Source organism: Xiphophorus hellerii, chromosome 10, assembly GCF_003331165.1.
Source record: "Xiphophorus hellerii strain 12219 chromosome 10, Xiphophorus_hellerii-4.1, whole genome shotgun sequence".
Classification (NCBI taxonomy): Eukaryota; Metazoa; Chordata; class Actinopteri; order Cyprinodontiformes; family Poeciliidae; genus Xiphophorus; species Xiphophorus hellerii.
Genome location: NC_045681.1, coordinates 12,391,688 through 12,406,512, shown reverse-complemented (window position 1 = coordinate 12,406,512; position 14,825 = coordinate 12,391,688). Strand labels below are relative to the sequence as shown.

Below are 14,825 nucleotides of genomic sequence, written 5' to 3'. Positions count from 1 at the left end.
AGCTACAAGCCAACTGGGAACTACAGTACCCAGTTGGTTCAAATCAAGGAACATTCACGTTCCTTGATTTGAACGTGAATGACAGTCGTTTAGTTTTTAAACCATGAACGTTTGCAATTTAGAAATCTTTCCAAACAGTCACTTCTGTCTGTCTTGAAACCGAAAGAAAATTTTAACCCTGGGAAAGATAAACAATGATTAAATTATTGAAAAGGGATTTGAATCGCTACCTGTCATGGAGGGAACAAAATGTTCCCAAGGAGGGGTATGAATTGATGCATGGCCATTTCAAAAATATATTGTGGCAATTGAAGTCCAGTACTAAAATACTGGAACTATGTTGTTGCAATGCTACAAAAAATGTTTTATAGAGGCTTTTCTCAGACATATTCCATATATTTGTAAACACAGATTACACAATAAACTGAAAAATTTTTAAAAAATACACTTTTTATTGTTTTTTGCTAGATATACACCATTCATGTACCCTACATTGTGAGGGATGACAAAGTGGATGTGTTTGACCAATTTTCAAAGTGATTAAGTGAGAGAAGATACTTCATTCACGTTTTTAGACAGATTTTTGTCTTCAAATACCTTAAAAATAAGCCAAAGCTACACATTGATGGAAAATTAACACTTTGTTGTTGTGCTCACAAGCTTATCAAATAATGACTGAAGGTTGATGGACTCTTTTCTATTCTTAAAGGATGAAAAGATTTCAAATTACCTTGAACTCTAAAAATACGGGATCAGTAGCAGAGCAGGGGATGTAATCAATATTACAGTCTAGTCCAAGGCAATGGTCTACTAACAAAGCAGAGAGTAATGGAAAAATCAAAGCGCTCAATGTTTGGTCTCTGTAACATTACTCATCTGCTCTCCTGAATGGAGTCTTATCTCATCATCGCTACACACAGAGAAAGAGAGCGAGAAAGAGTGGTAGAGAGTAATTGCTGTAGCAACTGGTCACCTTCAGGTAAAAAACCTAGTCTATCTAAATTTACTTCAGGTGGGTGTTGCTTAAAAATCTGTAAGACTCATCATACCCAACCCAAAATTTCTCAGGTTTACCATAATTATCAAATTGAAAGTTGGTCTGTTTGTGTTGTGCGCTTGTGTTAGTCAGAGGATGACCCCAGAATGCTACAGCTGGCGACTGACCTCCATATGACAAGATCAGAGAAGGAGTATTGGATCAGTGACCAAATACTGTTCTTCATTTATTATTCACACTTATTTTTGTCTATAGCACAACTTATTTTAACTTTAGCATCAAACAAAACTAGAGTTTTTGCCATTTATCATGTCCTTATTCCTACTGACACTTCAGTAGTTCCTGTAATAAAAGAGGAGCATACTCAAACTGAACAAAGTAACACAATATAAAGTCAGTTACACTGTGTGACCAACTGACTTCAGGAAAGATGACAAGATCATCTTATTTTATCGAAGACTTTATTCTAAGGGCAATTGGAATGATCCCCAGACATTCCAATGAGTGTCTGGGGATCCCAAGGTGTCACCATGCAAAAAGAGATGTACCGTACATTCCTTCTGACGACTTGTAGACAACTCCTCCTGGAATTCATTACACCCAACCTCAATTTTCTGTTGTACAAGTGGTGTATCCATAAAAAGTTGTCTTTTATAACTTCTTGGCCTTAGCACAGTCAGGGTTCATAAGTTTAAATTTGTCCACAAGCACTTGTTTTCATCTACCATCACTATGTTTGCCAAAATCTCTATGTTTTTGCCATTTACCATGAGTGACCCCTACCAGTAGATGAAGCCCAGGACAACACAGTCCCACACAAAAGGACTCAACCATCTCCATTCTCAATAACAATATTTATGCATTTTTGCAGTCTACAGCAAAGGAGCCCCTCAATTTGTCTTATTTCAATTTATATGTTAAATATTTCTAATGACCTGCATCATCATGTGTTACAATTATGTAAAAGAAGAGTTACACATACAGATATTAAAACACGCAACCCTATTTTTTTTCTTAGAAAGGTGATTAATTTCTTTGTTGAGCAGGGAAAATGAAAAAGGAATTAGCCATATCTTATTTTTAGGATGGCATGGCTACATATTTAAGACTTTGCACCCTAATATGCTGCAACATAATACTTATCTCTAGCTCCATTATTGTTGTGTTTTCTATTTTGATTTCTATTTTACTTCAATTCAGTTTTTTGTCAGTGATTTTAGTTTACTATGTTTACTTATGGGTACAGTTATTCTGTGTTTAATTCTGTTCCTTAGGTATTCTTTTGTGTTATATTCATTTCTAGTATCCTGTGTACTCTCCTTTGCCCTCTGTACCATTTCCTCTCTCTCTCCAGTCTGCTGGCTGCTCTCTCACACCTGTAACCCGTTAACTAATCATCCCAGGTCTTTTGTTCCTGCATCCTCACAGTATTTAAACCCTCTTCTTGCTTCCTGTTGTGTCCATACGTTCTCATACTGGCTTTTTGTTCCTGAATTCTTGTGTTTTTGGCCTGCTCTGTCTCCCTGTGGATTTTGTAAGTTTTTGATTATGACCTTTTTCATTAAACGTTCACATCAATCCTTCCTCTCTACCACATTTGGGTCCACCTACAAACAACTTATCATGACAGAAGTGACATTTAAGAAAAACATCCTAAGAGAAAAATCCCACCGAGATTTTTAAAAGCCTCCCAAGAGGAAAAAACAAAAAAAAACAATTATTTCTTTTTTTACATGTACTTTACACAGAAAAGAAGCTTAAGGCTATAAAAAAGACACACATATGTTCATCAAAAAAGACTCTTTAATTGGTCTTTGTGGATAATTACAGGGTGTAGAAGCCTGGTAATATAGATACTATAATCGTTTTCACTTACCTCATTTTTTTAATAAACAGTTTGAGTGGATGGTAAAAAGAGGAATGAAGAGGAAATATAAAAGAGTGGAAAAGGGGGAAAAGATCACTGGTTAACTGATGTTATTAATAAAGTAGTACCAAAAGCTTCCATAAACTTACAGCAGTTTTTAAACAGATTTTTTTTTATGTGCCAGAGGTGTGTTTAGAAAAAAAGGGTGATTATAAAGTCTTATATGTGGAATACATGAATATTACATTAACCAGCCTCAAATAACACATTCGACTATGCGATTATAGTACTTAGAATACATAATTTATTCAACGTGAGGCTTGTGTGCTGTTGAAGCCTCACACTTAGATACAGTGAGGATGAAATCCGTGGGTTAAGACACCTAGTGCTGGTCAATGCTGTTCTAATCCGGCAATCGTTTTGCAGATCATGTTGTTGCGGACTGCTTTCACAAAGTAGCTGCTTCCTGTGACTCATCATTATGACTTGGACTGATTATATTTGCTTCAGAAAACTGGTGTACTTTTATGCCTTTTAAAAATCAGTACTGATGACCTCATGTCATAAATAAACACGTCACATCTACATCACAACTTTTTTTTTTAGATGTCTAGTGACTAGTGATGGCTGCCTATCCGACGCTTCTTTCCAGATGTAAACAGTTTGTCGACCAGACAATAATCAATGTTGAATTCCAACAATCCACACAATAAAAATTTAAACACACGCACAGCAATAAATCTCAAGTTACAGTTTAACCATTTGTCAATAACATGGTCTCCTGTGAAAGATGAACACTTTTGTGGGAAAGCAGCCACTGAGTTAAATCAGTCAAACCCAGCTTTCCACAACTTTATCAAGGATAGATTGGTGAAAGTCTTTTTTCAAGAGTCTGACCTGAATTACTATTCTTTACCACACAATGACACAATTAAAATCAACATAACTGTAAATCTAACAACAAAAAACTTCCCAAAGTTGTAACATTTATTATTCTCATCTTCTGTATCTCCACAGTTTTCATCCAGTAAGGTTGTCAGTCAGACTTCAGATTCTAGACTGGAAACTCGCCGCCAAGACCGAAGTACACAAGGACTCCCAACAGGCTGTCCTGTTCCTCCTTGCCCTATCTGGGCTTCTGAGCCAGGCTGGGGTCCCTGATAGGCCCCATAAGCTCCATACACATTGTCTTGATACAGCAGTGTCCGCTGTCCCCCACATCGTCCACCACCACAGGCCAACAGCTGGCACACTGGGCTGGAACTCTGGCTGTGATGCTGGAGGTCCAGTGGACTGTGATAGATAGGAAGACCGGGGTATGAGTTCAGATAGTGTGCATACTGTCGGCTGAGCAGGCTTGTGGCTCTGCGGACCATACCCCGCCCTAAACCATTTCCATTTCGAACTGCTTCTCCGTATGTTGGGAGGTGGGTGGATTGGGAGTAGCGCAGTCTCTGGCCCTTTCGTCCATTTGGCCTCCTCTGGTCCTCCCTTATATGGAGGTAGGCCTGGTTCCTTGGGAGGCACAGGTTATTTCGAACATGGGCAGGATTGTAAGGCTTGGCAGATGTTGTAGGAGTAACAATGCATGGAAACAGGTCCGGCAAGGTTGAAGGTGATTGGCTGGATAAAGAAGACTGTGATTCATCAAGATGATGAATTTGGTCATTGCCCCAAGTTGCTTTAAGAAAAGAGGGGCGGCGGTGCCTCCGCCGGCCCCTCAGTACAAGGTCCTCTGGAGGCCAAGAGCTATAATTCTCCACCCGGGGACACATCCCCTCTCCTGAGTAAACATTGTCAACACTTGGGGCGGAGATATGATTCTCTTGGAGGTGATTGGCTTTAAGTTCAGTCAGACTGATAGTACTTTTGTCACACTTACCCTGATCCCCATGTTTTCTCCTTTCCACTTCTCCATTCTCACACTGAAAACTCTTGGACCTCCTTTTTGGTTGTGAAAGGCCCAACTGAATATGTTGGTTTTGGGGTAAAGAGACTGGATGAGATGTGTAAAGGTCAGGTAGCTGGAGTTCTGAGTAGGTAATGTAAGGGGAGTGAGAATGCGAGTCTACATAAACCCTCCCTGTAGTCTGGTAGTGGTGTGGGTGCTGATGAGGGAGCATCTCCCCTACAGGCAGGTGAGGCGTGCTCAAACTGGACACAGGAAGTGGTCTGTCATACAGACACGATGTTGAACGAGTTGGAAGTGTGTAGCGCAGTGGTGTTGGTCTACTTACACCCCTGTGTTGTTTCAAAGAGGTAATACCAGTTAGAGGTGGGGTGAGGGACCCCTGAGGAATGGAGCAGTGATTTTCAGCAACATAAGCAAATCCCCCCGGAACGGCCTCAGTGGTGACTTGAGGGACACGAACAGGCATACTACTACCATGACGAGTCAATTGCTCTATGGTCTTGGTAGCATTGTCCAGAGAGCTCTCAACATTCGCAGTGGAGACCAGATCCTTGGCAGTGCGAAGCATTTTTAGCATGTTTGCTTGAGCATAGTTGGAGGTCAGATCAGGTTTGGCCAAACCAGATGAACGTCCTGGATCTTCTACTCCTCTGAAGCAACTGTAAATACCCTGGTATGGTATGTAAGACAAGCATAGAACATTTTAGTTATGAAATAGAAGTAGGACAAAGTAAATAGGATATGTAAATTATTTCAAACCAACCAGCTAAGTAGTCCAAAATTCATAATTTCACAGGCAGAATTCTAAGCAACTGGTGCATCTGAAACAGTCACCCCCTAACAAAAAAACCCTTGATTTTTTCAATGAATCACTTTGTTGCTGAGGCATGTGTAAGACAATAATTTACTGTGCATTCTCCCAGAACAGATAAATGCTGATCAAACCATTTGGATTGCCCCAGAAAATGCACAAAAGAAACAAGCCTTAAGCATGACTTGCTTCAGAAAGCAAGTCATTTTGAATTGACAAAAAACAAAATCCCTTGACTTTTCTCTGGTTACAGCTGGCAGAGATATCCAAAAAGGGCCACATTTAATTTGGAGTTAGAGCTGCTCATTAGGAGCTAATGACAGCAATTTCTTTAGAAATCTGATCAAATCCCGGCACAGTGGTATAATTATATACTCAAGAAGACCATCCATTAGAGATTTCTCGTTATGCCTTCAATCAGTCGTCTTTGCCCTTATGGCCACATCCTTAAATAAACGTATAAAGAACTAATTTAGGCTAACTACAGCAATAGCTTCCAAATCTAAAAGCTAAATTAACAAGATTACAGAAGCTTTTCAATGTGTGGTGTTGGACTGAGTACTTCGGCTACTATTGAAGTTCTCCAGTTAACACCCTACTATTAGATGCACCCACTTATTATAATTAATCTGACTTTGAATAAAAAAAACTGTAAATGTAATATAACTCTATAAATAAGAATTGTTAAAACAGTCTTTAAATATCTCTACAAAATGTTATGCAACTGATTCAATTACTGTAAAGTAGGACAGCTGGCCATCTAACTACTTAGTCGGTCTCTTGACCCACTTCTACACAAAGAGTGAATAAGCTACTCTTGATTTTTGGGGGGGTTTCTTCTTTTTACAAAAGCCTTACCCTGCTTATGGCCAACAGGAAGTCAAGTTTATGAGACTTGTGGAGAGAGTGCCGCAACTTCCAATACAGCAGGTGTTCCCAGGCGAAGACCAGCAGACTGAGGCCCATAGCTACCAGAAGCATGTAGAAGACACCAGCCATGTTATCAATGTCCAACTTGCTGCTCATCACCTCATTTTTCTCGTTCTGGCAGATACCAGAAAGCCAAACTGTCTCCAGGCGTTCTGTGTCTCCTGAAGGATTAGAAATGAGAGGGGGGGGAAGAACAGTCAGAACTTTCATAAAGTGATGATGATAAGAATATGCACATCCCAAATTCTGATGACTGAAAGTTACTAATGTCTATTATAAAACGTGTTATTGAATGTGTGAAGCCAAAGGAGTGAAGACATCATTCCAACATAGTTTTTATTCAAAAATAATTTATCTAGCCCAGACACAACAGTATTAATCCAGAATTTGCATTCCTGTTTGTCTATAATGGGAATATTTCTTCTTCAGCATAGAAAATAAAGCAGTTTTGCTGGTGTAATACATTTATACAGAAGATGGGAAAGGCCTAGAACTATTGATGTTAATATTGGTGGGAGGGAAGAGGGGTGAACCGGCCCTCCGATGGGTGTGTGTTAGAGTGTGTGTACTGCTGGCATGCTTGGACGCTTCTGGGTTTGTGATGTGGGGTTGGTAGGGTGCCCTGTCTTTGGTGCGCTGAACCGCCCTTCCTCTACTGCTTCTTCCTGCTGCTCTTCCCCATGCCCTGGGGGCCAGAGCATGTGTTCGATATTTGTGTGCAGGTTGGGGGTGACTCTGTGGTGCAATGCATGTTGTGTCTTGGGCAAATAAATGATAGTAAAACAAAACGTTGAATATCTACTGTCCATTTCTTTTCTACTTCTAAATTATGGAGTACTTTGTGTTGTTCTATCACACTAAGTCCCAATAATACACATTCTGGTTCTTTGAGGGAAATTAGAAATTTTACTATCTTGAGAAAACAACATTTTCTACTAAAGATCATGCGATAAATAAGAAATAAAGATAAATATCGTACAAAGATTTCTGTAAGTAACTGTTTTGTTTTTGTTTTTTTACTGTGTCAGGCTGGGATTTGACTTCAACTGATACCAATTCACAGAATTTTCATCAAATTTGGAAAAACATCAGGCATGGTGTACATTCAATGATCAGCCACTGATCACAGTGAACAGGGTGGAAGTTTTTTTTTTTTTTTGTGCATGTGTCCTGAATCTGTTGTGTTGTACTACAGATAATCCTAAACTGTAACAAACACTATCACATTTCTCAGGCACAGCTCACAAAAAGTGCTAATATATGAAAATGACATGAAGGTAGTAAGACTAAAATAGGGCATAAACAACAGTCACAAATTATATTTAGTATATTTAGATATTATTTCTTTGAAAGGTAAATATAATGCTTTTTAGAAAAATAGATGGTGTTGCACTAGAATTGCAAAATGTCAATTCAAACCCCTCTAAAACTGAAACTGAGATCAATTAAAACATTTCAGAGATCTTGAAGCTCCTTTGAATTGGATGAAAAAGTAAAGTTAGCTTTGGTGTTATCCCTCTCTTTGTAGGAGGTTTGTTGGCGGAAGAAAGAGGTTAATTTAGCAGAGGATTATCTGGAACATTTCTTGATCCCACTGAACGGAGGACCCGCAACTGCCCTTATCTTTCACACGTCACAGAGCACAGGAGCAAGGGGCAAAGGAAATAACCTAAAAAGAAGTCACGGGATTTCCCTTCTTTACTGCACCGCTATATCTTTACATAACAATTTCTTCCCCTGTACTTCAAAGTATTTCATTACTGTGGATGTTTGTTTTAAATCAATGGTTGAAGATTGCCAAAAGCAATTTTTATGCACATTTTCTTGCAAAACTATGTCATGTTTCCATAGTTTCTTTGAGAGAAAAGCACCTAAAGCCCCTTCTTCATCGTCAAGTTTCGCTCTAGTCAGTTTTAATGTGTGGTTCAGATCTAGTCAGGTTGTGAGCATCTCCATTACATTTATTTTCCTATTAAAACATAATGGGTGAAACATTTTATGTTACAAAAATGTGAAAAAGTTTAAGCGGTATGAGTATTTTAACAAGGCAATCAATAACCAAGTAAGATGTTGATATCAAGGCAAACAACATCAAGATGACAAACATTGTGGTAGTTTAAATCCAGTTTTTATTATTGTTAAAACATGGAATTGCTTGTTTCTTTTTTTAAATCGTGCTATCATTAAAATCACATAGGAAACTAACTAAGGAATTGTTTTGATGAGGTTTCTCCAAAAGCCTTTGCTACCTTGCTAGCTGTTATTTTTTCTAACCCAACTAGATAGATAGATAGATAGCATTTATTGTCATTGAACAGAATTCAACAAAATTTCCATTGCAGCTCCCGTGCAAAAGGTCAAATATATACAGTAAAAATAAGCAAACACACAATAATAATAATAACAATATATACAACTAAATTAACTAAAGGCACTCAACCACACCAAAGAAGTAGCAGCAGGTCCAATTATGGCAAAGTACAGATGATGTGACAGTGCAAAGTGCTAAGACTTAGTCGTAAGACATCATCAGTTTTCTGTAGCAAGTGTTGGTGGTTTTGGTGGTGGAAATAAATCAGATGCTAAGCAAGCAGTAGCACCAGTTTAGCACTGGGACAGGTTTAGTGAAAAGACCCCCAATGTGGCAGTGGTTGTGTAGGCTTAGATTTGGCTCTCAGTGGAGAAAGGAAATTAACTACATACCAGCAGCTATCTTAGCTGGTGTGTTGGTGTTTTTCTGCAGATTTTGTGAATGTTTAAGAAGGAGAAGAAGAAGGAGACAGTCCTACTGTGGGCATTTCCTGCTGCTTTAAAATATTGACTCTTCTAGTTGAGGTCAAATTGCAGCTGATCCAGCAGTCATTAATCTAGACTGATGCCAGAAACGCATAAATCCTTAACCAGGAACTAGAGTTGTGCATCCTAAACCCACGAATGAATATAAATCCGAACATTTCACAAGAAGTATCAGTAGGTTTTATTAACCATAGCAGAAGTTTAAAAGAAATATCTGAACTGACAGAGCATTTTTAAGTAGTCTTGCGTACCAGACTTTAGCTAATTTGAGTCAAATCTCAGAGAAACTATTCATATCAACAGTTTACCACAGGGTCAAGAGCTAGTAGACCAATTTTGCATGTAAAAAGATTTTGTACATACAGTATTTGAGGTTTTTGGGGTTGTAATTGGTTTCACCAACGTTTTGCATTTGGACTTAATTTGTTTTCCTTAAATAGTGACATGATGTGTATGCTTTATTTGGAGTTGAGCATTTGAGTTCAGATTAAGGTGGTTTTATAAACTAGTAATTACCAAGTTATTTATATATCAATCAACAATAACTTTACAGCCACTGACAATTATTATGATTCTTCTTCATGATTCTAATTATCATTACCTTGATTAATCAAGACATCTGCTAGTGGTTGGGATATATGGGACAGTAAGTGAATATTTTGTTCTGAAGGTTGATGTATCAGAAGAAGAAAAATGTACAAGAGTGAGGATTTGAGTGAGCTTGATAAGAACCAACTGACAATGGCAAATAATTGAGTCAGCATATTTCCCAAACTCCAGATCTGAATGGGTATTCCCATCAAAAGTCAACCATTGAACAAATAGTAGTAAACAACACAAACTACTGTATGTCAAATTGTTAAAGAACTTCATACTGGTTCTAATACAAAAGTATCATAATGGATAGTGCATCACAGTTTGCATGAGGCTGCATAACTGCAACCCAGTCAGGAAGCCTTTGCTGACCTCTCCCAACAGCTGAAAGCACCAACAATAGGAACATTAGCATCAGAACTGAACCTTGGGTCCCAACCTCCATGTGGATGTTACTTTGAAATGTACCACTTAGGTATGTAGTTTTGCTGACCATGTTCACCCTTTCATGAAGACAGTGTTTGCTGTTGGATGTGGTTTCTTTCAGCAGGATAATGCAACCTGCCAATATTCAAACATGGTTTCAGTGTGTTTGAGGTGTCAGTTTGGTAGACATATTTCCTAGAGTTCAGTACAATGAAGCATAGAAAAGTGTTGGACAAACAAGTTTTATTTATTGAGGCTCCACGTTACATTATTTAAAGTTTGTGATTTAGAATTGAATTGGTTACTTTACCTGACTTAAAGTAGTAATCATTACTTTGTTTTAAGGAAGACATTTTTGGCACATAAAAGAAGCACCACAGATGGTACTTCATATTAACTTGTCCTTTTGCCCCTGTACTACTTCATTATATATAAGCTTCTTCAAGGCTTGAGACTTTGAAATAGAAATATATCTGTCATGACATAGGGATTTTCCCCCCAGGGAATGACTGTACAATGAATAATATATAGATTAAATTGTCAAGAATTGTCTTGAAGTGGCAAGACTTTGTGCACCTTTCACCAAAGTCTATTTGGTTGCTGGATAATTCTTTAGATCCAACTCATCAAGAGGCGGTGATTCTTGATAAGAAGGGCTAGTCAGTTGGACAAAGACTTTGAATTCAAGCACTGCACAATTTATAATTATGTGCTCGGATTATTTGAGATCGTACGGTTATGGTCAAAATGGGAGAGCTGAGATTTCGTCTAGAATTGCAGGTGTAGTTTTATTGCAGGTGTAGTTTTATTTCTCAATAGATATAAAATATAAACCAGGTCATTGTAGTTTACTTAGAAAGGAGCTTACCATCTCCAAGAAACTGTAGCAATGCCAAGTCAATTGGTCGTTTCCAGCGGGAGTCTTTTTCCAAAGCAATGCCATATCCTGTGGTGGCAAACACTTTCCCACTGCCAATGGTTACCAGTTTGCAACCCTCATCTTTACCCGCCATGTAGTTCAAGACAGCCGCATCATAGATGAAGGCATCTAGTTTCCTGCAGAAAAATAGATCAAAAATAGGTGTTATATGTAATGCATTTCAAAAGTGTACAATGCATTTGTAACATATTGAGGTTGTGTAGTGTAAAAAAACCCCAAAAAACTTAGTTGGTTACAAAACTGCAGCAAAGTTTGCTGACAAACATGTTTGTAGGGGGAAAATTACAAAGAAAATGGCCTGACTGCATAAGTAGGGCTTCATTAAAATGTGCAACATCTTGACTTGGTGATCTTCAAATACTCTTCCTTGTTCTCCCAATGTACATACAGTATATATATATATATATATATATATATATATATATATATATATATATATATATATATATATATATATACTGTATATACTATGTGTGTGAGCGTATAGAAAGGCTCAAAGAATCCAAAATCCAGAGAGCTTTTTTCAAAATGAGATGATAACATCAAGTGTTTGACAGTGCTTTTTATAGTCAACAAATTAAATAACAATAGATATGACTGCATCTAAAAATACAGCCATCACACTGGCCTAAAATAAAAATAGGTTGTAAAATACAAAGTGCATCAAATCTCTGCTGTGTCACCAAAATTATGATCATTGCCGCCTTGTCATCTGATGCCTTTTCTGTCACAAGAATCAGTTAAATATAGCTTTCAGTCATAAATTATGCTTATAGTGCGAACAAATCTTTACCCAGTTTTGAGGCTCTCCAGAGCTTCTTCCACCCCCTTCTGGTTATATTTCATCATGTGTGTGTGCATATCGGGATAGTTGCTGCGAATGTTCCTCTCTGTGCTCCCATTTGGAACTGTCCCGAAGCGAAAAGGAGGATAATGCTCCTGTGGTTTTTGAAACTGCAGAGACACAGCAGATGATGGGAGAGGTAGGAGAAGATTATTGAAAAGGAAAAGAATAGAAAAAACAGGATTCATACGTCTCTAACTGTTCCACATGTAATCAGTTTACAACCAGAAACTGCAAGGTGTGTCGGTGGTTTTGAAGTTGCTCGACCATCACAACGTAGCACATAACAGTGAAGTGGAAAATTGATGTATTGTTGTCATTAGGGATGCATGAGATGTTGGCATCAGTATTGACCAATATTAGTCATTGTTTAACATAACGATATCTTCATTTATCAGGTGCATCCTGAGTTTTTTTCTCTCTCTATTTTTACACATTTTTGGAAAATATCCAGAGCAGAACAAACTGACAGAGAAGGGGGATGATGGCAGAAGACAGCAAAGCACAGGAAAAGATATTGTAAGCCAAAATGATTTAATAAAAATATGTATAAGATGTATAAGGAAAAAAGAGTTTGGGGGGGGAAAAAAGAAAGACAAAAGTAGACAGAGGAGGTGATAGTGAAAGAAAAGAACATTAACATGGAAAAATTGGAGGCGAGGAAAGAGGATGAAATAATAAGAAAAAAAAGAAGACTTGACCAAAAGGATGAGATGGATGGAGGGAGGGAAACAAAAAAACAGTTTTTTCCTTTTATGAACAAAATTAATTTTGCATCAAAAACCAGTTGGATAAGCATCACATCATTATAAATGGACTGTTAAGCTCTCACTCATCTCAATTTGATTAAACCTGACAGCAGCCATTGTGGATTTGTTTGAATAGTCGTGATCCAGCTGAAGTTCACGTTTCATGACGTTCAGCATAGTGAAGCAGGAATATGTTCGTTGGAACTCAATGAGGCCGTAAACAGGAAGAAGCTATTCATCTTAGTAACTGCACTGACCTTTTGAGCTGAGTAAAATGAATAGATCCAATCAACCAGGGAGTTTGTGAGTGAGCATGTGTGTTAAATATATATAATCACTCTTCAGATGGAACGCCAATAGAGTCAACTAAAATACTACACAGAAGACCAATCAGAGGCTCACATTTTATGCTGACATTTAGGAAAAACTGCCTGTACAAAAAGTAAAAAATATGTCTTTATTGTTGTATAAATTTAATAAAAATAAACAGAATTGTTTTGGGGAATTTAGATTACCCCATCTCATGACTACCCTGTGCTAACATATTACAGTAAAAGTAATCTTTCATAAATATTTTTATAATATGATGGTTGGTAATTGTAAAATATCCAAGTGAAAAACTACCTTTTGGGGTGTCTGGTTTCTCTAATTGTTTTATTTTTCCTTATATATTTCTTTTTCTGGGGGATTGTGTTTGTTTTATTTGTGTGTCATTTAGTATGTTACTACAGTATTGTCTTAACATATTATGTATCATGTATAACTTATAGTAATTTTAGCAAACTTGGACATTTGAAAATGTTGTGATTCTACCTTATCAAATGTGGACTTAAACTAGACTTAAAATATTAGTAATAGCTAAACACTACATACAGCACATTATGTGTATTCTGTGTACTGGAGCTATACCAGATTGCATTGTTCTTATTAAACTAAAATTCTAGTAATTAATTTTGTTTGTGTTGTCATATTGTGCCTGTGTTATTTAAACGAATCTAAATAAAGGGTTGTAAATTATTCAAACTATATAACCCGTAGTGATGGGTACCCTATGTGATTTGTTGTTGCACAGTGGAGTTCAGGTTTAAATGTGGTATTCTCAGCACCATTCATATGAAACTTTAAGTTATTTCCTTTTTTATGGAAGAAGTCTATCTTTAATAAAAAACATATATATTAATGCCTTCCAGGCATAAGTAGTTTATTTAAATTTATTATATTTGTTGCTGAACAACATGTCAGCAGCACAGAGTTTGTAGGACTGATACACTGTTAATTCACTTAAAAACACACACATTTATTGATGATAAAAAATGTATGTACATAGGAAAGAGAACTATCCATTATATAGTACTTTAAAGCAGTGAGATGTAATCTAAACCTAACTCTTTGCTGTGCGGTATCTTGGCTTTAAATAGCACCTATTCGTGTATGGTTTTATTTATTAGAGCTTTTAGAACCTTTTTCCAGGTTGAATGTTTGTGTGAAAACATTCAAGCCATGAAGAATGTGTCTGAGACTTGCTCTTCTATTTGGCTTACTATTTTTCAAAAATCATTTGACATTTTACAATCTTGTTCCAACAGTGTGAGATACACTGCAGACGGAGACCACATAGTGGGGAATATTGATGGACAGACCCAAAATACTGACAGAACAAGTTAAGACTCAGACAGCATCCATATTGACAGACGGCAGTAATTGATTAGTCATTCACACCACTGGGCTTCCCACTGAAAGGAAAAGGACAGAGGCTTTCACGACAAAATCCTTTTGCTGGATTTCATCTCAGAGGATTTCTGTGAGTCCGCTGGCTCGGTTGTGGTCATGGCCTATTAGGCAATGGATTTTAAACACCATGGAGAGGAAGCGATGCATCAGCATGAGCTATAGATAAAGCCCAGGATGTTTACTCTATGTCTCAAAGCATTACAAACACAGTCCAGTTGCATTACTGCC

General features: G+C 37.5%; 1 protein-coding gene across 2 annotated transcripts in view; it reads right to left on the bottom strand.

The window, feature by feature from the left end:
• Positions 1-2,782: 2,782 nt before the first annotated feature.
• LOC116727704 (glutamate receptor ionotropic, NMDA 2C-like) overlaps positions 2,783-14,825 on the bottom strand; it is a 55,042-nt gene continuing 42,999 nt past the window's right edge. For both annotated transcript variants that reach the window (XM_032575307.1, XM_032575308.1), the window contains exons 13-16: positions 12,067-12,227; positions 11,202-11,389; positions 6,446-6,678; positions 2,783-5,446 (exon numbers count right to left, since the gene is read on the bottom strand). In XM_032575307.1, the coding sequence (XP_032431198.1) occupies positions 3,905-5,446; positions 6,446-6,678; positions 11,202-11,389; positions 12,067-12,227 (2,124 nt within the window). In that variant the 3' untranslated portion in view covers positions 2,783-3,904. The remainder of the gene's footprint in view (positions 5,447-6,445; positions 6,679-11,201; positions 11,390-12,066; positions 12,228-14,825) is intronic.